The sequence below is a fragment of the Bubalus kerabau genome, chromosome 11, assembly GCF_029407905.1.
Source record: "Bubalus kerabau isolate K-KA32 ecotype Philippines breed swamp buffalo chromosome 11, PCC_UOA_SB_1v2, whole genome shotgun sequence".
Taxonomy (NCBI): Eukaryota; Metazoa; Chordata; class Mammalia; order Artiodactyla; family Bovidae; genus Bubalus; species Bubalus kerabau.
In genome coordinates this window covers 109,044,336-109,070,488 of record NC_073634.1, presented here as the reverse complement: position 1 = coordinate 109,070,488, position 26,153 = coordinate 109,044,336, and the positions used below count along the sequence as shown (strand labels likewise).

Genomic DNA, 26,153 nt, shown 5'->3' with positions numbered 1-26,153 from the left:
CAGCCCTTTTCCTCTCGGGGAGCCCCTGGGCCCAGGAGGCCATGAGAAGTCCAGGCCGGCCCAGGCGGTCCTGCCGGAGAAGTGGCGAGGAAGGTGGGGTGGGGTGGGGGGGTCTGTGTGCGCAAGTGTGGGTGTGGCCGCTGTGGGTGCTCTGGAGTCGTGCTCATATCCAGCTCTGCAGGGAGCCCTGTGCGACCCTCGGGGGGCTGCTCGCTGTCTGTGGCCATCCGCCTGCTAGACCACAGGGACAGACGGCCCACTCCTGGGGTGTGGGCCCCAGGGGACACACCAGCGTTGGGGATGCTGGCTGAATTACGGACCAGCAGGTGGCAGATGGGCGCTGAGGGGCTTGGCACTGGCAGAAGAGGTTAGAACTGACCCGGCCCGGCCCCCCCACTCCAGGTCCCAGCGTGAGCCGGCTGCGGACAGATTTATTCGGGCCTCACAGGCCGCAGCATACCCACAGTTCCCCCCTCCAACGACCATGACCACACCGATGTCCCGTGGTGCCCGCGGCGAGCCACCGCGTCCAGGCCCGCCTGCGCTACAAGAGGTTGACCGCAGCCACCACCTGCTTACAGCCGTTGACGGCGAACTCGCGGCCGGCCACGCGGTAGTAGCTGAGCTGCGCGGCCAGCAGCTCGGCGCGGGCCTGCTCGGGGAAGAAGCCCTCCCCGGCCATCTCGTCCCGGAAGCAGTTGACCACGTCCCGCTTGTCCAGCAGCAGAAAGGGCACGATGGCCGCGGCCTCCCACAGCGGGTGCTGGCGGACCAGCAGTGCGTGCAGGCTGGCGCGCAGCTCCTCCTCGGCCGTGCGCAGCTCCTCCGCCCCGTCGGCGCGCCCCGCGCGGGACGCGTTCTGCAGCACGAAGCGCGTGACCTCAGCGCCGCCCGCGCCGCTGAGCAGCACGTAGACGGCGTTGTGGAAGCGCGGCGGCCGCTGCGGCTGCAGGAGGCCGTGCAGCTCGTCCAGCAGCGCCGGCGGCAGCAGCTCCGCGTCGTCCAGCACCAGGAGCGGGGTCTTCTCCTCCGCCTCGGCCCGCGCCAGCACATCGGCCACGCGCCGCGCCAGCTCCTCGCGGCAGCCGGCGGCGGCGCGCGGCGCGGGGCAGTGGTGGCGCGCGTGGTACTGCAGCACAAGCGCGCCGTCCTCCAGCACTGCGCGGAAGTGGCGCGCCAGCAGGCGGCCCACGTGGCTCTTGCCCACGCCGCTAGGCCCGTGCAGCGCCAGGAGCAGCGGGCGGCTGTGCACGTGCGTGGCCAGGTAGTCCCGCAGCAGAGCCACGAGGCGGCCCACGGCCGCCGGCTGCCCGAACACAGCGCGCTGCAGCGTCTTCTCCAGCCCGTCCAGATCATAGCGCAGCGCGTTGTCGTCCAGGTTCTCAATGGCGTTGAGCACCTGGAAGCCCACGATGGCCACAAGCAACAGCAGGCAGCGCTGGGCGCGGCTCTGGCGCTCGGCGCGCGGCCCGAACTTGCGCGAGGTCTCGGGGTAGAGCACCAGGCGGCTGCGCCGGCGCCGCTTCCGCGCGGGTCTCGAGGCCCGCTCGGCCGGCCCGTCGAAGGTGAAGAACTGCGGCTGCTCCCGGTGGACGCGCAGCGCCGCAGCCCCGGGGTCCAGCGCCACGGCCGGCGGGGGCGGCCGCCGCTTGCGCAGGAGGTGCACTTGGTGGCGCAGGCGGACGACGGCGCGCACCGGGGCGATCACGCTCGGGCTGGGGGCGACCGGGGTCGAGGGCTCCGGGCTGGACTGGCCGCGGTCCATGGCGCAGGGGCGGTGCTTGGCATGCAGGTCGCCCTCCCTGCAACAGGAAGGCGGGGATGGTCTGCAGACTTCCGCCTGGCAGACTGGGACCCTCCCTCGGGATCTCACCCGCGCTGCGAGGCCCCCCGGAGGGCGGCCCGCTGCCGGGAGACCGGGACCGGCCTCTGCCCAGGAAACGCCTCCCCACGGGGCCCCAATGCAAATCTCTCGGGTCCTCGCATAAACAGCCTCGGGCCTTGAGGAAGTGACTGCGCGGGGTGGGGGTGGGGGGCGCAGTTTATCGGCCGGCAGGCCTCCCGGGCTTCCTGGAGGAAGGGTTCGTGCGGGCCAGGCGCCAACTAGGGGTAAAGCAGGGTCAAGGCCGGCCCCGCCCCTGCTGCAGCTCGCCTGCCGGGCGCCTAGAGGGGGCCAAGGCGAGCAGAGGTCCGAGCACCCTGGAGCTTGGAGGTATCCCACACACGAACCCTGGGCTGGGGGCTACGGGGGGACTTCTCTCCAGATTGGGCTCGAGCCCCGTTCCCGAGCTGAGGCCAGGCCTCCCAGCCCCAAAGGAGGATCCTCCCAACATCCCTCCGGTGGACACACGAATGGGGGTGGGGGGCGCCGGGAAAAGAGACGGGTGGGGGTGGGGTGAAAAGATGGACAGAAAGACAAAACTCGGAGAAGGAGGGATAGTCCATGAGGAGACAGCTGGAGAAAGGTGGGGTGATGCCCTGGCCCACCCCAGTACCTGCAGCTGCGTCAGATCAGGCTCTCACTGGCCCCCAGACCGGCACGCCTGCCCACGCCCGAGGCTGGGGCTGGCCACTCAGGAAGCCGACAGAGCGGGCTTCCCTGCGCAGGTCAGGGTGGTAAGGGGCCTCACTGGGTCAGCGACACCTGCGGGTACCCTGGGAGCGTCCGGACCGGAGAAAGCCCTGGGGAGGTTTCCGCTTCTTTGCAAAGGAAGTGAGTCAGGGGTGCGGCGCGGGCGGGACTTAGGCTGGACGGCGGCGCCAGAGGGGAGGTCTGGCGGGCTTGCCCAGGTCCCCAGCCCATGGGTCACCTACCCTCCTCAGCCCTGCAGCCCTCCCAGACCTCCTGACTCTGCCCAGCCCAGGACACCCCCAGGACGCACCTCCCCTCCCCTGGGGCCACGGACCCCCAAGCTCCCCAGGGATATCTCCTCCCGCACCTGATGCCTCAGGGGCCGTGGTGAGGGGGATGGGTGTGTCCAGGCTGCCTGTTCGAAGGAGCGGAGTGGGTGGGAGGTCCTCTCCCCCTTCTGCTCCCTCAAGCCTAATCTGGGGGCCCCACAAAATAGGGTTCATTTCTTTTTCCTCCCTCTTCTGCCAGGACCCGGTTCCATTGCCCCCACCCATCCCTGCCTTTGTCCCCTGTGCCCCAGTCTAAAGCCCCCCAGAGACAGAGCAGCACAGGGCCAGAAGCCCCAGAACCGGGGAGAAAGCCCCACAGCGGCTCCGGCGCTGGCGGGAGAGCAGGCTCAGCAAGGACTCGGGCCAAGAGTTGGCAGGTGGAGACTGGGTCCTTCCCCAGCCACCAGCTTCAGCAGGCTGGCCAGCCTGGAGCGCCCTCTGCTCAGGAGCTTGTATCTGCAGGCTGCCTGGGGCAGGTCTGCTAACCAGTAGAGCCCGCAAAACCACACTGGCTCTGAGCCCAGCTGTGTCCCATGGGAGCCGGCGGACCTGAGCCCCCCGATCCTGTCCTGCCCACGGCCCCTCATCCTCCCTGTTTTTCCTCCTCCACATGGGTCCCTTTGCCCAGCGCACCACCCCTCCCCTCTCCCTAGCTTCCCTCCACCTCCTTGCTGACCTGCATTCAGGGAAGTATTGGTCGTGGGCTGGGGGTTCCGCCGTCCCCAGAAGACGGGGCCCCTGCCTGTCTACGTGTCTGCGCCCTCAGGCAGCCTCATTGAGAAGCCACGGCTGCTGCACACCCTCCCCCCAGCCTCGGACCTGCCCCTGCCACCCGCCTGCTGCCTCTGCGCTGAGTCAGGGGCCCAGGCACCACTTGGGCGTCCCCCATGTGGCCCCCACTCAGGGGGACAGGACAGGAAGGTGTTATCTGTTCAGGCCTCTGCTGGGCGTGGGGCACTTCAGAATCTTCAGGCTTCCTGTAGTCTACACTTCTGCCTGAGGGGAGGGCAGAAGCCTTGAAGGGCAGATGCAGAAAAAGATTGGGGGGTAGGGAGGAGCGCGGCCAGGTCTGTCCTTAACCGGTCAGAAGCTGCCTTTGCCAAATGCTGGCCTGCCAAAGCTTCTGGGGTCCAGAGCCCCCACACGGGGGTGAGGAGGGGGGTACGGGGTGTGTCAGGAGTCAAGTCAGGCCTCGGAGGGCCCAGGGCTAAGGCCTCTCCCCCTGCACTCTCCCCTGCCTCCAGGGGGACATCTCCCCTTCACCCCCACCCCACCCCACTGCACCCTCCCTGGGAGGTACTCCCACCCCTCCTCCAGCCCACGCCCCACCCAGCCCAGAATTCAGGTCCCTGTCTCTAACCTGGTCTCTGCAGACCCCTCTGCACCTTGCTGCCCACCCCAACCCCTCTGCCAGTCCAGTGGGGCACTGAGGTTCCCAAACTGCTGGCCTGGAGGTGGGCAGAGCCCCCACCTCTCATGTGCTCCTCCTCCCCTAGTTCCCGCGTGGATGCTCCCTTCCTCAGACCAGACCTCCCAGCCCCCGGCCTCCCATTGCCCTGCCCGGTCCAGCCTCAGGACCCTCACAGCCCTGAGGGTCCCTGAGCTCAGCTGCGCCCTCCCACCCGCCCACTTGGGCCTCCTCCTTCCTGCAGCCCCCCACCCACACCTGTCCTTGCAGCTCGTGCCCTCTACCCACCAAGCCCCCACCCAGCAGGACGCCACCCACTCTCTTGTCCGGCCCCTGGCCCCTCTGTCTGGGCAGGAGCCTGGCCCCGCGGGCCTGTCTGTCCACACTGACCTCGAGCCTCAGGTGGGTCACGTGGGCCCTGCCTGGGTGCTTGCCCCTCCCCAGGCCCAGTTCCTTCCCTTCCCTCCCGTCCTGACTTCCTGCCCAGGACCTGGCTCCCTGCTTCCTGGGGGGAAAGCAGCAGCTGGAATGGATCCAGTGCCCGAAGCCCAGACCTGCCTCCTCCCTGAGAACCCTGTGCTTATGAGGGGTGCCTGGCACGGCCCCCCCACCCACTTGGTGACACCCCAGCCTGTCCCTCCCACACCCCTTCCCCATTCACTCATTAGACACCCGGGCTCCTCCTCACCGCTGATGCCCAGGCCCCCAGGCCTTGCCTCCCCGCCCCACAGAGCGCACCCGTCAACACCACGGTGGCCTCCACAGCGCCTGACCCTCAGCAACAGGCCCCCCAGGGCCAACCGTCTCGAGTCCCGTGGCCCCCAGCGCCGCCAGGCCCAGGCCCCGCCATCCACAGCTGCTGTCCCCCGGGGGCCAGGCGTCACGGCCGTCCCCAGGGAGACAGAAACACGCTGGGAAAGCTCTCACTGGCTTGCTGCTGCCACGCCTGGGTGTGCACAGAGACCACTCGGCCGCTGGATTTACCAAAACACCTTTTATTTACAAAGTGAACTTGCACTGTGAGCAGCAGGTGACCCTCGCCTGGCCACGTGCTCCAAGGGCAAACCGAGGCAGTGGGGCTGGGGCGGGGCTGGGTTTTCCTCCCTAATGCGTGCTCCCCAGGGCTGTGGGCAGGGGCAGGAGCTCCTTGGAGAGAGCCAGGCTCCGTCTGCAGACGCCCCTGCTGGCAAATTGCGTGATTCTGCCAATCAGTGCCAACCATCCTGGCCTGCCGTCTTCCCCGTGAGCCTCAGGCCCTGCCCCACCCCTGAAAAATAGGCGATTTTTCCCCAGTCCCTGCTGCTGCCTGTCTGTCTGCCCAACAGCAGTGGAAGCCCCCGACTTGAGGAGGAACCAGGCAGCTTTCCACGGCGTGGGAGCCGGAGGGCCGGGTGGGGCGGGGAGGCCTCGATCAGGGCCGGGGACCCGAGAGCAGTGGGGACGTGGGACCCCACACAGGAGGTGTACACCACCCAGGACCCAGTTCAGGGCAAGGCTGAGGTGCAGAGCAGGGGTGCCCTGCCCACAGGAGGCCCCAGGGTCTCGCTCAGCCGGCACCCTGTCCCAGGAACGGCCGATGCACCTCCAGGAGAGGGTCTGCTCGGGCAGGAATGCGGAGCCTCCTCTCCAGGCCGACTGGGGCCACACCCCCACCAGGGGCCCTGCCCGCCCTGAGCGGCCCCAAGCAGAGCCTCAGAGCACAGCCGGGGCGGGCACAGCCGGCAGGGGCAGCTCCAGGGCTGGCGTCTCTGGGGCCTGGGCTGGGCTAGGCTTCCGGTGGTCCAGCTGCTCGAGCTTCTCTCCAAGCTGGGAATACAGCTCCTTCACGGCCTCTCCACTCTGCGGGGGAGGCCCAGGGCACGTGTGTGTGTGTGTCTGCACACCCCACCCCCTCCACGGGCAGGCCAGCAAGGGGACACACACGCGCGCACAGGTCAGGCGAGCGCAGGCAGGCGTGGGGGCGCACCTGGCCCGTGGGCTCCAGCGCCTTCTGCAGCGCCTCCAGCTTGGACGGGGCCACCCGGTGGTGCAGGTGCAGCAGGAGCCGCAGGACGTGCCGCTGCACGCTCTCCTTCCTGGGGGAGGAGCAGGCGGGCTGCGGGCTGCCGAGGCCCTGCCCCCACCCCACCCTTCTTCCAGCGGCCAAGGACGGGACCCAGAGGACTCACCTTGGGGAGGCGGTGAGGAGGAAGCCGTCGAAGAGGCTGCTGCAGAAGTCCTCCAGGGCGAACTCGTCGGCCAGCAGGGCCAGGCTGCCCGTGAGCAGGTGCAGGAAGATGTCCCCGAACGCCAGGTCGCCGAAGGTCTCCACTGCAAGCAGAGCGGGCGTCCCCCAGCTGCCCCCACCTCCCCGGCCGGGCCTGAGCCTGAACCGACTGGGGCAGGCAGCCAAGTGCTGGGGGGGCCCGGGGGGCCTGGGCCTAACTGGAGGCGGGTCCCAGGGCGAGGTGGGGAGGGGACACGATCCTGTCGCGGGGTTCCACCCAGCGGCCAAGGGGATCGGGGTGCAGTGGACTCCAGCAGACACACACGTGCCGAGGCGGGCGGCCCCTTGAGCCCACCAGACCGTGGCGCTCGAGGGGAGAGAATGGAGCAAACGAGCCTTGTTTTAAAACCCAGGCTGTCAAACCCCAGGACAGACAGCGATGGTAACTACCAGCAGGTCACCCCGTCACCGGGAGCTGCGACCTCGGAAACGTGGGCACCGCCGAGGCACAGAGCCCCAACTCGGCGGGAGGCGCGGCCCCCACCGCACCCGCCACAGCGGACGGAAGCCTCCACAGCCTCGCCGGCTCACACGCAGCGAGGCAGGCGCACAGTGGGTGTGCCAAGGGACGTGGCCAGCAAAGCCCCAGCCAGGGACCCCCGACAAGCCGCACGAACCCCTACAGACCCCAAGACCTGAGGGGCAGCAGAAGTGAGCTGAAGGAAGGCCCCTGTCTGACTCCTGATCTGAACAGACCATCTGCACGAAAACATCACACGACCACGGGGGAACCATCAGGGCCTGGACCCCGACTAACCGCACCACGGTCACGGCTTTAAGAGTCCACCTCCCATCGAGACACCTACTGGGCTGTTCCGACCTGGTCTGCTGGGGTCTGGGCTCTGTCCAGCCCATCACTGACGGGACAGAAGCCACATAGAGCCCCCTGCAGGTGGGCAATGGGCCTTGGGCTTCACTAACCTGCACTTGAGTTCATAAAAAACTCCCACCAAAAAAACGTTTAAAAGCAAAAAGAATTTTTAAAAACCGACACCCATTTTTACTAGAACCTTGCAGTAACAGCAAAGAATCAGCTTCCTCCCCAGAACGTGACTGGAGACCTGCCCAGTGGGTGGGATCACACCTGCACCCGGCCCACCAGGCAGGCGATGCTGAGACTCCGCCTCCAGGATATCCCACGTCCACACATACGCGATTCAACAAGACAGACAGAAAAGTTCCCAAATGAGCAGGAAAAACGCGGTTAACCCAGGTTCCAAGAACTGTGCTTCTGGAAGGCCCCCAGCAGAGAACTCCCCCCTGGAGAACTCCCTGTGCTGATCCTGGAGCTGGCAAACTCGCCCCCATGGGGTACGGGCCCCGCGGGGAAAGTCGGTCCGGCGTGCCCCGGGCAGGCCCCTTAGGAGAGATGGGGACGGCGAGAGGGCCAGGTCAGAGCCAAAGATATGAGAATGAGAGAAGCTGGACGGATGAACTGCAAAGGGGCCAGGGCCAAGGACGGGGTTTCTGGGAGTTGGAGGGGACAAGGGTCTTCTCCGGGGCCTCCAAGAGGAGCAAGCCCCACCCACACCTGATTTAGCCCTGAGAGACCCACTGTAGACATCTGGCTCCCGGAAGCGTGAGAGTTAATTAAGTTCCCGTTCACCAGTTGAGTGGTGGCTGTATGGAAACTAGCACCCACGACAGGCACCCTCCTCCATAAAGAAAAGCCTGGAAGCAACTGGCAGCATCAGACCCGCCAGTGCCGCGCGCTCACTGAGGGCGCAGTGTCATGCCCTCTCCAGAAGCCACAACGCCCCGACAGGACTGAGCCAGCAGAGGCCCTGCACCTGTGTGCGCTGGGCAGGCTGGGTGCCCCCGACTGGCACCCGCACCCCGGCTCAGCCTGCAGCTGGCTCCTGAAGGGCCCCTGGATGCCCCGTCTTCCTGGCTTGCAGGGTCCCTCTAGCGTGCAGAGCAAGGTTTCCGGGGGAACTGGCCTCTCTGCCACCTTGGTGGGGAGCTCCCGCCCTGGTCTGACGGCTTGGGAAGCTCCAGGCCCCTCGCCCATTGGGAGAGATGGTGCCGGCTCTTGGGGACCGCGGGCTGTGGTGAGGGCAGAGGGCGTCTGGGGAGGACGGCGGCGTCCCGTCGCGCGCACACTCACCGAGCCCCGGCAGCAGGCGCAGCAGCGCGTTCTTGTTCCTCTGCTTGGTGATGTGCAGCACGTAGTACAGCCCCACCTCGCAGGCCATGCGCTGCTCCTGCAGGAACCTGCACCCCAGCGCCGTCAGCCCCCGAGCAGCCCGCGGGCCAGGGCCCTCTCCCGCCACACCCGCAGCCGTACTTGGTGAAGCTCTCCGGCAGCGTGTTTGGGTACGTGACCGGGGCCTTCTCCTCGGCTGGGAGCTTCTGATCCACGTTGAAGGTGTGGTCGTCCACCACGAAGGACATGAGCATGGGCAGGAACCTGGTGACCAGCTCCGCCTCCTGGGGCACAGGCCCTAGAGCTGTCGCACGCTGCGCCCGCCCCCGGACCCCGGCCTCCGACCACCCCCAGCCGTAGGCCCGGCGCCCCCAGGCCCCGCCCCATGGCCCCTCACGGTGGAGCCCGCCTGACCCTGTTACCATCTTGGGCTCCTTGAAGACCTGGCTGTCGATCATGTCCCACGCACCCTGGCCCAGCGCCAGGAGCCGGAGCAGCAAGAGGAGGTCCGGGCTGTCCTGCAGGGAAATGCGGGCCTCGGCGGCTTGCCCAGCATCCTGCCCTGACCGCCCGCGCCCAGAGCTCAGGCCCACGTGCCCTCTGCCTGGAGGGGGCATGGGCGCACCCCAGGGTCACCCCTACACGCTCCCCAAGGGCAGCATGCGGCTGGCCGGGGCACTCACCCTGGGCAGCACCTCCTGGCCCACCAGCTCCTGCAGGTGCCTGACGGTGCTCAGGGACAGGGTGTTGATGGCGAAGGGGTCACACAGGATCATGGACAGGTCCCTGTGATGACACGCCCACAGCATCAGCCAGGGAGGCTCCCAGCCTGCAGAGCCACCGGCCTGGGCGCCAGCCCTTCCTGCAGACCAGGTCACTCCACTTTGGCCCACTTTCTAAAAGCTCATGGTTCACAACTGTCCCTTAACGTACTCAATAAACTGAAAGACCACAGTTTTTTAAAAAAATTAAGCTCTCTTTTTGGTTGAGATTCTGATCCAGGCTCCATAAATTCAGTCAGGTTCTCTCAAGCCCGATCCCAGACCTGGGACAGGGGCCACCCAGACAGCACCTTGCTGGTAGCCAGACCGCCACCTCTGGACACAGCAGGCCTGACTGCTCACAGGCAGGCCAGCTCAGGTGCCCAGCCCGGCCGAGACGCCACAGCCTTACCCCAGCAGCCGGGCCTCTCAGTCACGGGCTTGGACACCAGGTGGTTCCCCTAAAACTCACAGGAAAAAACACCGCTCCCGACGGCGGCCACAGCGGGCTCGGGCGGACGCCCACAGACAGGCGCCCACACCAAGCGGACCCTCACCCCAGAACTTGCTCCTGCCCCTTCTTCACTCCGTCAAGGAAGCCCTGCAGCTCGCGGGCCCTCTTGCTGTCCACAAACCGCTCTCGGATGCAAGCGTCCAGGCACCAGGTGAACTGTGGCAAGAAGGCAGGGTCAGGACTCGGCCAGAGACCGCACCTCCAGGTAGCTCTAGCCACTGCCTGAGCGTTCGAGCCTGGCGTGAGCACAGGGACCCCCACCTCGTGTCGCCAAGGCCCCGCTTGGTGTGAGGAACAGGACCGCACAAAGCAAACAGGCCCAAGGACCCACGTCCCCACAGGCCAGGCAGCGTGAGAAAGAGGCCAAGCATGTTTGTTCTCAAACGGGCCTTCCCGGGGTCCCCACTGCACAGTGGGCAGTGCCAGGTCCGAGTGCATAACACCACAAAGCCCCTAGGGATGCCGTGGGGGGTCACACCGCGTCCACGTCAGGACAGGGCAGTGCGGAAAGCCCTGTTCCAGAACACGGAGCTCACCACAAAGGCTCTGGAGCAGGGGGGAGACAGACCCTGGGAAGAGCAGGGCAGTGGGGCTGGCCTGGCTGCTGTGGACAGACAGACCCTGCGGCTGGTAGCGGTGGGGTGTGGCGCAGCAGGGCGGTGGGCTTGGGGGCTCCGACACTGGGTCCCCCCGCTGGGGCAGGGGGTGGAGCAGGGGGCGGGTGAGCACACAAGCCCAGGGGCCGGGACCACAGCGTCCCAGGGGAGGAGGGAGGCCAAGGGGGCGTCCACCTTGTGGCAGGGGTCCACGGAGCAGATGTCGCCGACGTCCAGGTCGTGCAGGGACATGAGCAGCTCGGCACGCAGCGTGCAGTAGTGCACGTTGCGCGTGCGCAGGAAGAGCGTGCGCAGGAACTGCAGGACCATGTCGTACAGCTTCACGTTGCGCCCCACCATCCGCGTCAGCCTCTGCACCACCTGCCGGGACGCCAGGCCTCACACCCCGCCCACCCCTGCCCCTCACCCCCGCCCCGCGCGGCTGAGGCTTCTCTTTCACAGGACGCCGGCTCACACTGGGGGGCAACGACTCTGGTTTGGAGGACGGTGAACCGTCAGGCCCCGAGGCTCCTCTGAGAGGGCGTCAGCCCGGGCCCCAGACTCCACATCGGGCCGGGCCTGCTGCGGCCGCCCCGCTCCCGCTTTCTCTCTGTGACCGATGTGTGACATCTAGCGTGTGGGGCCCACCCCTCGGGAGCCTGAGGAGCCCAGGAGGTGCCCTGGTCTCTGGGGTCACTGAAGGGTCCAGGCACCCGTGGCAGCGAGTCAGTGCCCAAAAAACATTTGTTGCCGCAACAAACGAATCAGACAGAGACAGAGGGAGAACCCAGGGCTGAGAGCGGACAGAGAGCTGGCCAAGAAGGCCAGCCGAGCCACCCAGCGCGAAGTACGCAGGAAAGACAGAAAAATCCACATGTAGGGAAGGTGCTGCGATGCCCCTTGCCAGCCCCACAGACGAGCCCAGGCTTTCAAGAGCAGACAGGCCGGTGTTCACGGGGGCGGGAAGGGGCTGGCCAGGGAGGCCCGCACACAGCCCCGCCCCGCCTCACCTCACCCTGGCGCCTGGTCTTGGGGGAAGGGCTGAAGAAGTTGTGCAGGACGGAGAGCTCCGTGCTGAAGAGCGCGCTCTCCTTCTCCACGATGTACTGCTTCAGCAGCGGGGAGACCTCGTCGCCAAAGAGCGCCTGGTTGTCCTGCCAAATCTGCCGCTTCACCTCCACCGCACAGGCCCGGTACAGTTCCTTGTCGGCCATCACCAGCTTCAGCTTCTTCTCAGGAACCTACATAACCCACAGGCCACCATCAGCAGCACCCTGCCCCGGCGGTCTCCCTCAAGACAACCGGCAGGCCTCAGCTTCCCCACAGCAGAGACCACATCCAGCCCAGCCCAACTGACGGGGACACCTGGGACTGGGCCCTCAGGCCATGGCATGGGCAGGAACCACAGACAGCTTTTTCCCATAAAGGGCTCCACACCCCGGAGCACATGCCAAGCTTCAGTGTCTGCTTGGCTCAGGGAGAAGCCAGCGCATGGAACCGTGCTCCAAAGCTGTCTTTACTGGAACAGGCAGCTCAGGAACCCTCCCCAGAGAGAGCCAGCCAGGCAGCTGTTACCTTGGGCAGGTGTTTCATGACACACATCACCACCGGCTGCAGAGATGGCATCTTCACCAGAGAAAAGCTCTTCTCCAGGAGGTCCTCCAGTTTCTTATACCTGGGAAAACTCACATTACTGAGAAAGTGGCACAAGACCAAGGAGAAAGTAGCCACCTGCGGACTGGCGGTGTCACTGGCGGCCCCCTTTTCAGGATGGATGTGTAGCCAAGGGGAGGTGAGTGCTGCTAACTGGGGGTTCCTGGCTGGGGAGGCGGCTTCCTGTCTCACTGACCTTTCCTCGGCCTTCCCCTCTGAAGCGATGGCTGACACACGCTCCAGCAGCTTGTCCCGAAGCTCATCAAAAACCGACTGGTGGAACTCCAGCCGCGGCGTCCCGTGCAGGTCCAAGAAAGGCAAGGCCGACTGCAGGGAGGGCAGCAGCACGCCGTTCTCCGTCTAAGGAAGCAGAGGTCGGCGTTGCTTCCTCGGGGCGGCAAGAGAGACCTCAGCCGCAGCCGCTCGTGGTCAGGCGTCCTGGCTGACCCGAGCGGTCGAAAAGGCAGGCAGAAGGGTGTCCGCGCCGCGCCGGCTGTAGCAGCAGACGGTGGGAGCCGCCCGCCGGCCGTCGAAGCGGCCCGAGCTCGGCGTGTCCGGCCCCTCCGGGCCGCGGAGCAGACGGATACGCCCACTTCACACGCGCGCCCGCCCCCGGCCCCTCGCGCAGCCCCACCTGGAACTGCTCGATGGCCTTGAGCGGCTCCGTGCAGTTGGTCAGCGTCTCCTTTAGGTCCTCGCCGTTAGCCACACCCAGGTCCTGCAGCCCCGCAAACAGGGCCGAGGCCCCGGTCCCCACCCGGCCCGGCGCTCCATCCCCGCCGCGCTCCCCCGGCGCTGCCGCGCTCGCCACGGGCCCTGCAGCGGTCCTCTCGCCCGGGCCTCGGGGGCCGCCCGCGCTCCGCTCCCCGGCGCCCTCCAGCTCGGCCAGGTCCCTCCCGCAGCACCGCTCCGCTCGCTCCGCAGCCGCCCACTTCCGCTCCGCGCAGCCAGGTCCGCCCGCCAACGGGCTCCCCGGAAACGCCGCCGCCGTCGCGCAGGGGTTCCCGGAAGGAGCGCCGCGTCCCGCGCCCGGCAGAAACAGCGCGGAGGCGGTGCCCGGATGACGCACGGGTCGCCGGCGAAGCTCCGCCCACCGGGCCCGCCGCGCCCTCCTGCGCGGCCCCGCCCAGCCTCCCGGGGCCAGCTTCCTGTCGCCGACCAGAACGCGGTTGGCGAGCGGGCCCCTGGGAAGCAGGCACCGGAGCTGGGCTGGAACACCGGGGGCCGTTGCCACCGGCGGGTTGGCCTGCTCCAGGAGATTCAGAACTGATACTTTAGCCGGGTGCGTTTTACTTAAGAAATTTTTGGCCGCGCGCCGGGGAGTTAAACCCGCACCCCCCTGCAGTAGAAGTGCCTTTTATTTTTTTTTTTTAATATTTATTTGGTTGTGCCGTGTCTTTGCGGCTCGCAGGATCTATGTTTTAATTATCATGAAAAATCCTTTTGCTGACCTTAGCGCCCACCAGCTGCAGGACCCTCTCATCCTGGAACCTGGTTTCTCCCTGTCCAACCTGATGAAGCCCGCGCCACAGAACTGTCGCAAAGACCAAACTAATGGGAAGTGCCTCAACGTAAAGTGCCTAGCAGAGACCTGGGCACGCAGCGACAGCGTGACAAAGACGGCTGTCCTCTCATTCCCTCGAGCATCTAACCCCCTGCCTAACCCAAAGGGCCAGGCCTTCAGGCTAAGGTCCAGCCCCACTCCACAGCCCACCTTGCAACACAAGAAGCCCATACAGGGCGGGAGACACGGCCTGCTCTGCACCCTCCGCGGGCTCCCTTACTAAGCCTAAGCGTGCAAGCCCCTGGACTCGCACACAGCCCTCTGCAGCTTCTCGATCCCTCCAGCCCCCTCCTTCCGTCCCACCCGCCTTGGGCCCTCCCAAGCTTGGCCACACCAAGTGTAACATCTGCTCCATTTCCATGTGCCTTTGCTTCCAAGGCTTGCTCTTCCAGAAATTCCCTTCCTGCTGCCCAGCAAACTCTGGCTCATCCTTGAAAGCCTTCTCCCAGAAGCCCACCCTCCTCAGCCCAGCTGGGGCATTGCTCCAACCTTCCTGCTGGTCCCACTCCTAGCTTGGAGTCCTAGGAGTTGCTGGTGGTGCCCCTGTGAGCAGGGCTCCTAGTGCCCTGACCTTGGGCCAGACTCTAAAGGCCAGAGCTCCACAGCTCTGTCTCTGTTGCCCTCTGGCCCGCTGGTCAGCCCAGGGCCCAGTGCCAAAGCCTGCAGTCCCACTGTTCTGATTCCCAGGGTGCTGAGGCTTGACCCACAGCTGGTTCGACCCTGGAGGAGGTCCCAGGTGCATGGCACTCATACTCCCTTGTTCTTGGCGTCCCTGTGGAAATGGGATGATGCCAGCACCGTGGGAGTAGCTATCGTGGTACCTGTTCAAAGGGTTGAGCTTGGACAGAAGAGACAGAGGAGGGGGTCTAGCCAAGGGCTTGGGGGACACGGGGAGGTTCCCTGGAGGAACTGGTGCGGTGACAGGAGCCACCGCAAGCTGCAGGAGGCCCCTGCAGGGAGGCAGTCTTGGGGCCGACCCCTGGGCAGGAGGGCGGGGCGATGGCGATGCGGAGCCTGTACCAGACCGCTGCTGTGGGCAGGGCGGGGCCTCACGCTGAAGCCCAGGGCATCTGTTGGCTGCAGCCTGGCCCGCACGACCCTGGCTGAGCTCACAGGGTCTTTGGGCAGCTGCAAGGAGAAGTGGAGCCAGGCCCTAACGAGCAGGTCCTCTGGGCCTTACCTGGCTGGGGAGCAGGCTGACCCCACCTCAGGATGGCAGCTGACTCCCACCTCCACCCCAACAGTTGACTCCTCAGCTTGGCAAGCGGCCCAACCCTTAGGGAGTCCAGCAGCTGGACCCCTCCACTGGCTGGCACAGCTAGGTGGGGGCGTCCACATGGCCCACAGGGCCCCGTCCCACCCTGCCCCAGGCCAGACAGGCTCAGGCTGCCACACTAGCCACTCTAGAGAAGAGAGCACTGAAGGGAAAGAGAAGGGGACCTGGCCAGGGGACAGCAGACGCAGCAGGTCAGCCGTGGGCCACTCTGCAGCTCGGGAAGGGCCAGCGGTCTCCAAGCACACACAACTCAGACGAACCAACAGCACCTCGGTATATAGCAAGGGGGTGGGCCTTCCTCGTCCACAGCTCAGAGGGGTTGGCTGGTCAGGAGGGTGGATCAGAGGTGCCCAGAGAGTCAGAAGGCCAGGCCGGGGGTGGGGGGCACTGAGTTCCAGAGGGAGGCCCAGCAAGGCCCCCGGGGGGCAGGGTTTCATGTGCTGACCCGGCAGGCCGGGTGCACCCCGCGGGCTCTAGAGCGCACAGAAGGGGCCAGTGTCGTGGCGCTTGGGCCTCCGCACGCCTTGGATGACCACCCCGGGTGCCGAGGGGAACCGTGAGCTATAGCAGTCCTCCACATCGTAGGCGGCCGGGCCTGGGGTGCAGGCTGCAGAGGGGAGGCGGGTGCAGTCACTGTGCCCACCTGTGCCGCCCAGGTTCACCCCTCCCGCCCCCCGCCTCCCCCCACCTTACAGGAGCCCACCCAGGAGGCCAGCAGGGGCGAGCGGCCCGTGGAGAAGGCGGGTGGGCATGGGCCCTTCAGACGGCAGCCCGGAAGGATGTTGTAGGTGCTGGGGCCAGGCCCCGTCTCGTCCCCTGTGGGCGGAGGGGCCTGCAGGAGGGGCTGGGCCCGGGGCCCTGCGCCCCCGCCCTGCAGCACCCCCTGGCGGGCTCGGGCCTCAGGCGGCCTGGAGGCAGGGCGGCCCCTGAAGCTGAAGGCTGGGCAGGCAGGCGGGCTGGACAGCTGGTAGTCGGCAGGCGATGGCCACTGTGGGGAGACGCGGCTGCTGCAGGTCTGCCCCTCGGGGGGCCCACCCCGCCCAGGACCTGCAGGCTGGCCCCCACCTTCTGCTCTCGGTTGAAGTCAGTTTTCTGGGTGAAGGGGTTTTCACTCTGGAACCACACAGTCTGCCACGCCCTGCGGCCTCCGCCCTCTGCAGTGGACACAGGGTCACAGGGGTGCCTGTGGCCAGGGTCCCTCTCCAGGTGAGAGGGCAGGCAGTGGGGGGCGTGGGGAGGGGCACGAACCATGGGTGGGGTGCCTGCGGCCGATGCTGAAGTGGGGGTGTGGGGAGGACTCTCGCAGCGACGCGTCTGGCACCTGATACTTGGTGGGGCCGGGAACATGCAGGTCGGTCGTGATGGGCGGGCGTTGCTCCAGCCCTGGCGGGACAAGCCCTAGGCCTGGGTCCTCCCAGCGGCCCCCACCCGCCCCGCCTGCTGCCCCGACCAGCCCGGGGCTGGGGAGCCCGAGCCCTCACTCACACAGCCCCCTCAGGTTCTGAGTGAGGGGCTCCTGGAGGGGGCTGGTTTGCGTCCTGAGCCCCACCTGGAGCTCCTGCACTGCTGGGGGCCACATCTCCTCCCAGGTGGCCCCCAGCCCTAGTTCCAGGCCCGACAACAGCACAGCAGCATGGAGCCTGCGAGAGACATGAGCAGCCACCAGCCACGCAGCCGGAGGGCCACCCAGGCCACTGCCCCCCAGCCAGCCCACCGCGCGGGCGGTTACTGGGAAGTCACAGGTGGCCTCTGCTTCAGGGAGCCATGGGTCCAGTGTCTGCCTCCATTGATGTGAAAATTTGCCAGGAATTTCACCGCCTTCTGGTCAAAATTCATTATCAGGGTCTCTGGCTCCCCTCCCCTAGGGACATCACAGGGCTCTGTGACCTCACTGACTGGACATGGGTCCCCCGTTGCCAGGGACTCCCTGGGAAGCACTGTCCAGCCCTGAAGTGGCCTCTCCCCTGACCTGCGATGTGGGTTGCCCTGGGATCAGCTGCCCCCAGCAGGCCCCCGTGACTCTCAACTCCGCTGACCTTTCTCCTTCCTCCACTTTCTTGTTCCATCCCTTCCGATCTCCTGGACTTTTGGGGTCTCCCGAGGCCCTAGGGCCCACTCTAGTAGTGCTTGGGAAGGACTGAGGCCCTGGCAGAGGGTAGAGAAGGGGGCAGGGGCTGTGGGCTGCTGAGCCTGCAGGGCCAGCCGAAGGAGACACAGGGGAGGGCAGAGGGGACTCCCCAGGGAAGGGGGAGGCAGGCCTGGCAGCTCAGGTGAGGCTGGGGGACACTGTCCTCGGGGGGCCGCAGAGCCTGGACGTCATCACAGACACAAGGGGCTGCTGAGGCTGAAACACGAAGCCACGATGAGGCCCGGTGGGCGCCAGGCCCCCGCAGCGCCTTCCGGAGCCGACCAGCCGACTGGCCCCGGCCCTGGCCCCAGCCTTGGCCTCACCCGGGCAGCACAGCCAAGGATGTCCTGTCCCCCAGTACCCCACGCACGCCCGTCTCTCCCTCTCCAAGGCCCTCCCATCGGGCACCTCCAGGCCTGCCTGGCGCTCCTGTCGTTAGCGACTCGCTTGAGGAAACACACCTTTAATCAGGGCGAGGGGCTCCCCGCCTGCTCCAGGGCCGCTCCCTGGGGAGCAGCTCGGGTTGCCCGGGACGAACCCTGCCACGGTGGATGACACGCACACCTGTGCTCCGCGTCTCCTCGGGACCGAGTGGAGCCGCGGGTCAAAGCCCAGCCGCCGGTGTCCCCACAGGAGAGGTGGTCTCTGTGCTGGTGAGGAGCGTCCGGCCGCCAGTGCCCTCACTCGTTTAACTGAGGCTCTGTCCTCACTGTGGGCACGTTTCACGTGCTTTTCTGTTGGGTGTTAACTTCTCATGGGTTTGCTTTGGGAGCTTGTTTCTACTGATACCATATCTGCATGCAACACTCGCTGGAGACGCTTCCTGCCGTCTGTCACCTGTCTCTCAGTATTGATCATGCTGTTTTTTGACATGTGCTTGAACCTGCTAACTGTCCCCTTTATGCTACCTTTCTTCATTTTTATGCTTAGAAAGTCCTCCCTACACCCCCGCCCCCCAAAAATCAGGATTTGTTTTAAATGGAAAATAGTGACAGATCAGGAGACGTGGGTTCGATCCCTGGGTCGGGAAGACCCCTTGGAGAAGGAAATGACAACCCTTTCCAGTCTTCTTGCCTGGGAAATCCCATGGACAGAGGAGCCTGTGGGCTACAGTTCCTGGGGTCACAAAGAGCCTGACTTGACTTGGTGACTTAAACAGCAGTGCGGGCTGCAGGGCAAAGACCCCCGAGGACCGAGTCCCAGCGGCTGCCTGGCTCAGGAGGCTCACCTGCTGAACCTCGCGGCGGTGCCTCCAGAGTGGCCAGCGCCTCGTGTCTGAGGAGGGGGCTCAGGGTGGGGGGCTCAGTTGGCCTCACCCCGAGGGGCTGTTTTTCACCAGGCTCCTGGCCTCCTGCGGGTTGTGAGCGTCCTGGCCCAGGCCTGCCCCTCACTGCCCAGTGGGGCTGCCTGGGCTGCCACTGGGGCTCCTGTTCTCCAAGTGCTAGGTCCCCAGTGTGACAGCCCCAGTCTGCGGCCCCGCCTTGAGGGGGGAGTGCTCACCGGTGCGGGCAGGGCAGCCCAGCAGTCAGGCCTCCTCACAATGGTTGCCAGGCAACAGGGCTCCTCTCTGGATGGTGGCAGGCACAGGCATGGGGCTGGAGGCAGCCCCGCAGAACTGAGGCGCGATGACAGCCCCTCAGAAGCACAACCTCTTCTCGCCAGAACCTCACTACATCCCTGGGTAAGCGCCACAGGCCTGGGCCGGGCCTGGGTCCCCGGGGGCGGCGCAGCACAGCCAGGGCCCTGAGGGGATCCCAGAACTGGGTCTCCAGGAAGCTGAGGCCGGAGCGGGGGGCTCTTGGGCGGGAGCTGGGAACCGGGGTGCCCGGGGAGCGGGGTGAGGCTGCAGGCCAGGCAGGAGGGCTGGGGCAGGTTTGCGGGGGCCTGGCCGGTCCGCCCTGCCGGTGCAGCCGTGCCAGGTGGGCGCACGTCTGCGGAGAGCAGAGGCTGGGGTCAGCATGACAGCTGGGGGTGCTGGCCTCTCCCTCCAGAGTGCATCCTGCTTTAAAGAAGAGCTGAGCTGGGACAGCCCTGGCGGTCCAGGGGTTAGAGACTCTGCGTCCACCGCAGGGAGCAAGGATTCGATCCCTGGCCCAGAAACTAAGACCTTGCATGCCTTGTGCCCCCAAAACATGAAAAAATAAATTAAAAAAATAAAGAGGACATGAGCTCCCAGAGTGAACTGATGGGCATGGCCTTCAGGCCGCCTTGCTAGGTGTCCCCACGTCAAAAACAGAAACGGGGAGTTCTCTGGGGGTCCAGCTGTTAAGACCGAGCTTCCGCTGCAGGGGGCACAGGTTCGATTCCTGGTTGGGGAACTAGGATCCTGCCTGCCACACAGCAAGACCAAAAATAAACAGAAATGGGCCTCCTCACTGACGCAGTGTGCACACTGACACACACTCAGACCACACGCAAAAAAAAGGCTGGTAAGAACAGAACCAACCCTGGTGACACTGAAGAGGCCCTGCCCTTCAGGCTCAGCCTCGCTCAGCTCGTGGACTGACCTGCATTCACTTGAGCAGGCTCTTTTTGATAGACTTTGTTTTATATATATGTGTGTTAGTATTTGTTACTTCCGGCCACGCTGGGCTCGGCGCAGGGGCTCCCCCTGGCCGTGGCGAGCGGAGGCCCCCCTCCACGGCAGTGCCCGGCTGCTCAGCGCAGTGCTGTCTGGCGGAGCAGAGGCTCTAGGTGCACAGGCTTCAGGAGCTGCAGCGGGCAGGCTCAGTGGTTGTGGGTTGCTTCGTGGCACGTGGAATCTTCCCCGACCAGGGACTGAGCCCGTGCCCCCTGCACCGTGCCACCAGGCAAGTTTTAAAAAGAAAACAGCGCACACCCCTTGCTGTCACACAGGCCATTCCTCAGGGCTCCGCCGTGGCGCCCACGCCACTTCCCCACAGACCTGAACCTCCCCCACCAGCAGCGTCCTCCCACACCCTCCCCGTATCCTGCCAGCTCCCCTGTGCCTCAGCCCAAGGCCCAGCCCGTCTCCTCCCTGCCATGCTTTGGGGGGCAGAGCTCCCCATTCTCTCATCTTTCCACCCTTGCTGGAAAATGGCTGGCAGACAGCGGGGAGGACGACGCAGCTCCCCTCCCACTGGCCAGGCCTGTTCTCGGTGCTTGGCCTGAGCTGCCCACTCGAGCCCCAGAGCCCGATGGTGGGGCTGCCGTGACCGCACTCTGCAGGCGGGTGGAGGCTCTTCTCTGCGGCCCACAGGCCAGGTCCACACCTGCTGGTGGGGCCCGGCCTCGCCCTCTCGCCTCTGCAGCTATGCCGGCTTCTACCCGCAGCTGCGCTACCGGGTGGGGGACACCTATGGGCGCACCACGGCGCAGCTGCTCACAGACCCCAGCGTGCAGAAGAGCCCCTGCTCCGTGCTGGCCCCCGTGGCCAAGCCCAAGTTCATCGAGGACTTCAGCAAGCCCAAGCCACCGTTTGTGCCCTGCCGAGACCTGATCGAGCCCTACATACCCCACTACACTGGTAAGCCGCCTGCACCCCTGCACCCCGGCCCTGCCATGCCCCAGGATGCCCTCCTGCCTGCTGTGGCTCAAGGCTGCCCTGTCCACACAGGTCTGAAGCCCTACAAGAACTTTGAGATGCTGGGCCAGTTCCCACCCCAGGAAGCGGATGCCCAGGGGTCCCTGGGGGCTGAGAATGTATCCAGACAAGTCCCACTGCCTGCAGGCTTCATGCCCTATCCCCCTTACGCCCCCTGCCCTCCGGGCAGGAAGGGGGACTCCAGGGACCTTGGACACCCGGGGCTGCGGCTGGCATTAGGGGAAGAGGCCTGGAAGAACACCGCCCCTGCCTGCGAGGCCCCCGGGCAGTACCAGGTAACTGAGGGACACCCCAGGAACACGGGCACCAGGCCCCACCCCAGCCAGACCTGGCAGGGGCTGGGCAGTGACCTGCGCCTCCCCATTTCAGCTGTACCACTGCAGGAGGGACGAGTCCCCACCCCTCGCCCACTGGCAGGAGACACTCGACGTGGGCAGGTTCCACAGGCTGCCCCAGCTGGACCACCCCAAGCTGATCCAGCGCAAGGCCATCTCAGGTGCGTGCCTCCCCACCAAGGCCCCAGGGGCCCGGGGAGACCAAGTGAGGAGGCTGCCGCTGGGCCCTTCCCAAGGGTGGGCACTCTGAGGGCCCATTCCTCTTTAGGAAGGGGGAGGAGACTACACAGACTGCCCTGACACCCCCAGGGCAAGTGGGGACCTGCAGGGGACACTGACCTCCTCCTTCCCCAGGTTATGCAGGCTTTGTCCCTCGGTTTGCCTGGGTGATGGGGATGAATTATCGCGATGGGGTCACACAGGCTATGGACGAGTTCGACAAGAGCCAGGTGTGTGGACAGCACCCCTGGGTGAGCAAGGCTGTCTCCACCCTCTGGCTTCCCTGGAGGAAGCTCTGCCTGGCCCAGAGGCTATCCCCTGCGCTCCCCGCTACCCCCAAGCCATGTCCTTCTGACTAGGTCTTGGATCCCAGGTCTGGAGTGCCGTGGGGAGGGAAGACCCCTGAGCCACTCACTTCCCAAAATGCCAGCCTTGCGCCGCCAGGACATTCTGCTCCGTGGTTTCCAGCTTGGGAGGCAGGCCATGGCAGCACTGACCGGCCTGTTTTCCCAGTTTCTGCTCAGAAATCCCATCTGTGCCCTGGATGAGAGGCTGCCCAGCACACACTGGCCCGCAACACCATCTACAGAAGCCAGGGCCTGATACCTTTCTACATGGGCTTCATACCCTGTGAGTGCCTCTTGGAAGATGTCAGGGCGACAGGCCACTGTGGGGCGGGGCCAGGGGCTGGGCCCTCTTAGCCAGGCCTAACCTCAGGCAAGGTTCCCTTGGGACAGGACGACCCCAAATGACCCAAAGCTCCCTCAGTGCCCCCGCTTCCCCCAGCGCGCAAGGGGTTCACTAACAGCCCTGACTAAAAGCCAAGAGGCCACGTGCGTCCAGACCACGCTGGCCTCCTGGGGGTTTCCTGTGCACAGGATGGGCCCACCTCTGGGGGGCGACCCCCGGCTCCCCAGCCTGCATGTTCACAGGCCCCTGGCCCCTGCAGCAGCTCCGCGTGTACCCCGCGCGTGCGGTGAGCCCAGGGGCTCAGCAGCAGCGTTGCCCCTCACAGCCGTGCAGGACAACTACGCACTGACCTTCGGCAGCAGCGCCCGCAAGGCCCATCAGAAGGAACTGGAGAGGCGCAGCCGGACACTATGAAAACGCTTTAATGTTGGTGGCTGTACAGCACGTGATGTCAAGACAGGAAAGAGCACACACACAGTGAGACAGACTATCAGAGCGGGCTGTGAGCGAATAAAGAGTTCCCACGGCCTCGGCCTTCCGGCTCCGGCGGCTCTAGGCCACCTCCTCCTCTGCCTCCTCCTCGAACTCGCCCTCCTCCTCGGCCGTGGCGTCCTGGTACTGCTGGTACTCGGACACCAGGTCGTTCATGTTGCTCTCGGCCTCGGTGAACTCCATCTCGTCCATGCCCTCGCCCGTGTACCAGTGCAGAAAGGCCTTGCGCCGGAACATGGCCGTGAACTGCTCCGAGATGCGCTTGAACAGCTCCTGGATGGCCGTGCTGTTGCCGATGAACGTGGCCGACATCTTCAGGCCGCGGGGCGGGATGTCGCACACGGCCGTCTTCACGTTGTTGGGGATCCACTCCACGAAGTAGCTGCTGTTCTTGTTCTGCACGTTGAGCATCTGCTCGTCCACCTCCTTCATGGACATGCGGCCCCGGAAGACGGCGGCCACAGTCAGGTAGCGGCCGTGGCGCGGGTCGCAGGCGGCCATCATGTTCTTGGCGTCAAACATCTGCTGGGTGAGCTCGGGCACCGTCAGCGCCCGGTACTGCTGGCTGCCCCGGCTGGTTAGCGGGGCAAAGCCGGGCATAAAAAAGTGCAGGCGGGGAAAGGGGACCATGTTGACAGCCAGCTTCCGCAGGTCAGCATTGAGCTGGCCTGGGAAGCGCAGGCAGGTGGTGACCCCGCTCATGGTGGCCGACACCAGGTGGTTCAGGTCCCCGTAGGTGGGGGTGGTCAGCTTCAGGGTTCTGAAGCAGATGTCGTACAGCGCCTCGTTATCAATGCAGTAGGTCTCGTCTGTGTTCTCTACGAGCTGGTGGACTGAGAGGGTGGCGTTGTAGGGCTCCACGACGGTGTCTGACACTTTGGGCGAGGGCACCACGCTGAAGGTGTTCATGATCCTGTCTGGATACTCCTCCCGAATCTTGCTGATGAGGAGGGTGCCCATCCCAGACCCAGTCCCCCCACCCAAGGAGTGGGTCAGCTGGAAGCCCTGCAGGCAGTCACAGCTCTCCGCCTCCTTCCTCACGACATCCAGCACTGAATCGACAAGCTCTGCACCTTCCGTGTAGTGCCCCTTGGCCCAGTTGTTCCCGGCACCACTCTGACCTGCAAGAGAGGGCAGCAGGTTGCTATTCAGCCAGGCATGTGCTCACCACTGATCACTTGTGCCAAAAAGGCCAAACGACACAGCGTGAGATGACACACAAAACCCACCCTGCAGGTACAGCAGATGGGCCCCCAAACTGATAAGGTAACGACGTAGGCGATGAAACACCACGGTGTCACGCTAACATGGTTAAACAACAAACCAGCCCCTCCCATGGGCAGCCTCTGCCAACTCCCAAGAGCAGACGAGCTGCCACTGCCTCCAGCTCAGCCTTCCCAGCAGGGAGATTACATCTGCCTGCTCCTTCCCGGCAGGCAGACAGCTGGGCCTTCTCGGCAAAGCCGCTTTAGGTGAGGGGATTGAATGACTCTAGAGAGGAGGAGGGCGTCCTGGAACCCAGCTTCTACTAAGAATACAGAGTGGATCAGAACCTCGGCTCTGTGAGTCCTGAAGATGGCGACATTGGGCACCCCCTGACCTTTGCGCTGTCCTGGCTATCAGCCGCCACCCACCCCGATCCGTGGCTCACCGAAGACAAAGTTGTCCGGCCTGAAGATCTGCCCGAAAGGCCCCGAGCGCACAGAGTCCATGGTGCCCGGCTCCAGGTCCACGAGCACCGCGCGGGGCACATACTTGCCACCTGGGGGGCGGGAGGGAGTCAGCGAGGGGAGGGCCGCAGGGCGGCATGGGGGTGGGGAAGGGGCGCGGGGTCTCACCGGTGGCCTCGTTGTAGTACACGTTGATTCGCTCCAGCTGCAGGTCGCTATCCCCGTGGTAGGTGCCGGTAGGATCGATGCCATGCTCGTCGCTGATCACCTCCCAAAACTACGGGAGACGCGGGCGGGCCGGGCCGGGGCTGAGTCACGCCGGAGGTGCCCGGAGCCGACCCCGCCCCGGACGGCGCGGCGCGGCCCGGCCCTCCCTTCCCCCGCCGCCCGGCCGTCCCCACAGACCCCAGCCGTGGCCCGCTGCCCTGACCCCGGTTCCGGCCCCGCGAGGGGCCGCAATGCGGGGGCGCCGCCCGCCGGATGCCGCCATCTTTCCCGCCGCCAGCCCGCCCCGCCCGGAGGACCCGCGCCGGCCCAGACGTCCCCGCTCACCTTGGCGCCGATCTGGTTGCCGCACTGGCCGGCCTGCAGGTGCACGATCTCCCTCATGGCGGCGGCGGCGGCGGCAGCGGCTGCAGCGGGGGCGGCTGCGGAGGAAAGAGCCGAGCTAAAGCCGAAATGCGGGCGCGCAGAGTGCTACAACCGACGCTGCGCCGGCGCTTATATACCCGCCGCGCCCGCCCCCGCCAGCCTCTTATTGGGCGTCCAGAGCGAGGCTGGCAGGCGGCCTCGTTTGATTGGCTGTAGCCCCGTCAATCGGGCTGCCCAGGGCCCGCCTTCCCGACGCCACTCGCCCTTTATTGGTCCGTCGCGGCCTCTGCGCTCCCTATCCAAGTCCCCCCCTTCGCTCTGCGGTCTTCTGACCATTGGCTGTTTCAAATGATTGATTTGTGCTCCCATTGGCCGGCTCCGCAGAGCACGCCGACAGCCTGCCGCTATTGGCTGGCGGGGCCGGCGTCCTGGTAACCGCCGCAGTGCCGCGGGGACCGGCGCGGGCGGGGCGCGGGCTCGGGCGGGGCGCTGCGGGGGTCGGCCGAGCCCCGGGCAGGCGGGCGGGGCGCGCCCCGTGGCCCTCGCGCGAGCCCGGGCCTCGCTGTGCGCCTTTTAGAGGGCGGCCGGGCTCATCTTGAGGAGTCTTGGAGCGGAGGAGGGGCGCGGGGCTGTTCACACGCACGCCCTCGGGGATCGGAGGCCGAGGGGCGGCGGCGCCGGGCCCGCCCCCTGAACTTTGGGGGCCGCCTGCCCCCCTCCTCGGTCCTCAGGCCCGCTAGGTCGTGGGCAGGTGGGCGAGCGCGTGAGGCCGCGGCGCCCGGCCGGAGAGAGGTGGGCGCGGGGCGGGCGGGGCAGGACGGGGCCCTGCTCGGCAGCGGCTTGCGGCTTGTTGTGGAGACCGCGCTGGCCTGGCGCCTGTTGCCTTGGTGCCTTGGCCCCAGGAGCGCACAGAGCTGCGTGGAGACACGAGGGCCGCGCCCAGGCCTCTGGGCAACCACAGATCGGTACACCTGGCTGAACAAATGTTTGTACTTTTCCTTGAATTTTGTTTGGAGAAAAAAAAAAAAACAACTTATGGGAAAAAAAAAAAAAAAAAAACCAAAACAGTTAACTTGCATGTAGTCACACTTTTAATCAATCATTTTAAAAACAGTCCCCTTGCATTATATTTTCGTAATGTCCACCATGGACAGTCCGTCTCGCTGTGGCCACGGGTCCTCTCTAGATTCTGGTTTTCTCAGTGAGGTTCTTACCCTCCTCTGCTCCCCAGCCCATGGATGCTGTGGGCAATACCTGGTGATTTCTACCTAGAGAGATTGTGCTTGCTGTTCACCGTGTACTTCAGGACACCGCCGTTTCCTGGCCTGTTGCAGCGTTAGGGCACTTCACGGTATACTTAATCTGGGGATGAAATCGT

The 26,153-nt window shown here is 65.7% G+C and overlaps 5 protein-coding genes across 5 annotated transcripts; 1 reads left to right on the top strand and 4 right to left on the bottom strand.

Annotated features, from left to right (window-relative positions):
* Positions 1 to 170: 170 nt before the first annotated feature.
* TOR4A (torsin family 4 member A) lies at positions 171 to 2,672 on the bottom strand. The gene is made up of 2 exons (XM_055539251.1): positions 2,496 to 2,672; positions 171 to 1,802 (listed from the first exon to the last, which is right to left on the bottom strand). The coding sequence occupies exon 2, from the start codon at positions 1,763 to 1,765 to the stop codon at positions 545 to 547; it is 1,221 nt and encodes a 406-aa protein (XP_055395226.1). The 5' UTR covers positions 1,766 to 1,802; positions 2,496 to 2,672; the 3' UTR covers positions 171 to 544.
* Positions 2,673 to 5,288: 2,616 nt separating this feature from the next.
* NELFB (negative elongation factor complex member B) lies at positions 5,289 to 15,147 on the bottom strand. Its single transcript, XM_055541793.1, has 16 exons — positions 15,040 to 15,147; positions 14,830 to 14,937; positions 14,517 to 14,647; positions 12,880 to 13,429; positions 12,442 to 12,605; positions 12,168 to 12,267; positions 11,603 to 11,833; positions 10,788 to 10,973; positions 10,040 to 10,152; positions 9,405 to 9,507; positions 9,144 to 9,239; positions 8,863 to 9,005; positions 8,683 to 8,789; positions 6,478 to 6,619; positions 6,276 to 6,384; positions 5,289 to 6,148 (listed from the first exon to the last, which is right to left on the bottom strand). Exons 1-16 carry the CDS (start codon positions 15,145 to 15,147, stop codon positions 6,002 to 6,004), a joined length of 2,538 nt encoding a protein of 845 aa, XP_055397768.1. The 3' UTR covers positions 5,289 to 6,001.
* A 411-nt stretch (positions 15,148 to 15,558) lies between these two features.
* STPG3 (sperm-tail PG-rich repeat containing 3) lies at positions 15,559 to 16,921 on the bottom strand. The gene is made up of 6 exons (XM_055539250.1): positions 16,815 to 16,921; positions 16,571 to 16,725; positions 16,334 to 16,468; positions 16,151 to 16,239; positions 15,779 to 16,073; positions 15,559 to 15,692 (listed from the first exon to the last, which is right to left on the bottom strand). Exons 1-6 carry the CDS (start codon positions 16,919 to 16,921, stop codon positions 15,559 to 15,561), a joined length of 915 nt encoding a protein of 304 aa, XP_055395225.1.
* Positions 16,922 to 18,838: 1,917 nt separating this feature from the next.
* On the top strand, positions 18,839 to 22,436 carry CIMIP2A (ciliary microtubule inner protein 2A). Its single transcript, XM_055541792.1, is given in 9 exon segments — positions 18,839 to 18,894; positions 20,082 to 20,159; positions 20,366 to 20,700; positions 20,791 to 21,053; positions 21,148 to 21,274; positions 21,468 to 21,562; positions 21,846 to 21,903; positions 21,906 to 21,962; positions 22,348 to 22,436. Coding segments are annotated over 9 exon segments (1,158 nt in total).
* Positions 22,427 to 24,903, bottom strand: TUBB4B (tubulin beta 4B class IVb). The gene is made up of 4 exons (XM_055541674.1): positions 24,737 to 24,903; positions 24,353 to 24,461; positions 24,166 to 24,276; positions 22,427 to 23,635 (listed from the first exon to the last, which is right to left on the bottom strand). The coding sequence occupies exons 1-4, from the start codon at positions 24,791 to 24,793 to the stop codon at positions 22,575 to 22,577; spliced, it is 1,338 nt and encodes a 445-aa protein (XP_055397649.1). The 5' UTR covers positions 24,794 to 24,903; the 3' UTR covers positions 22,427 to 22,574.
* Positions 24,904 to 26,153: the final 1,250 nt, after the last annotated feature.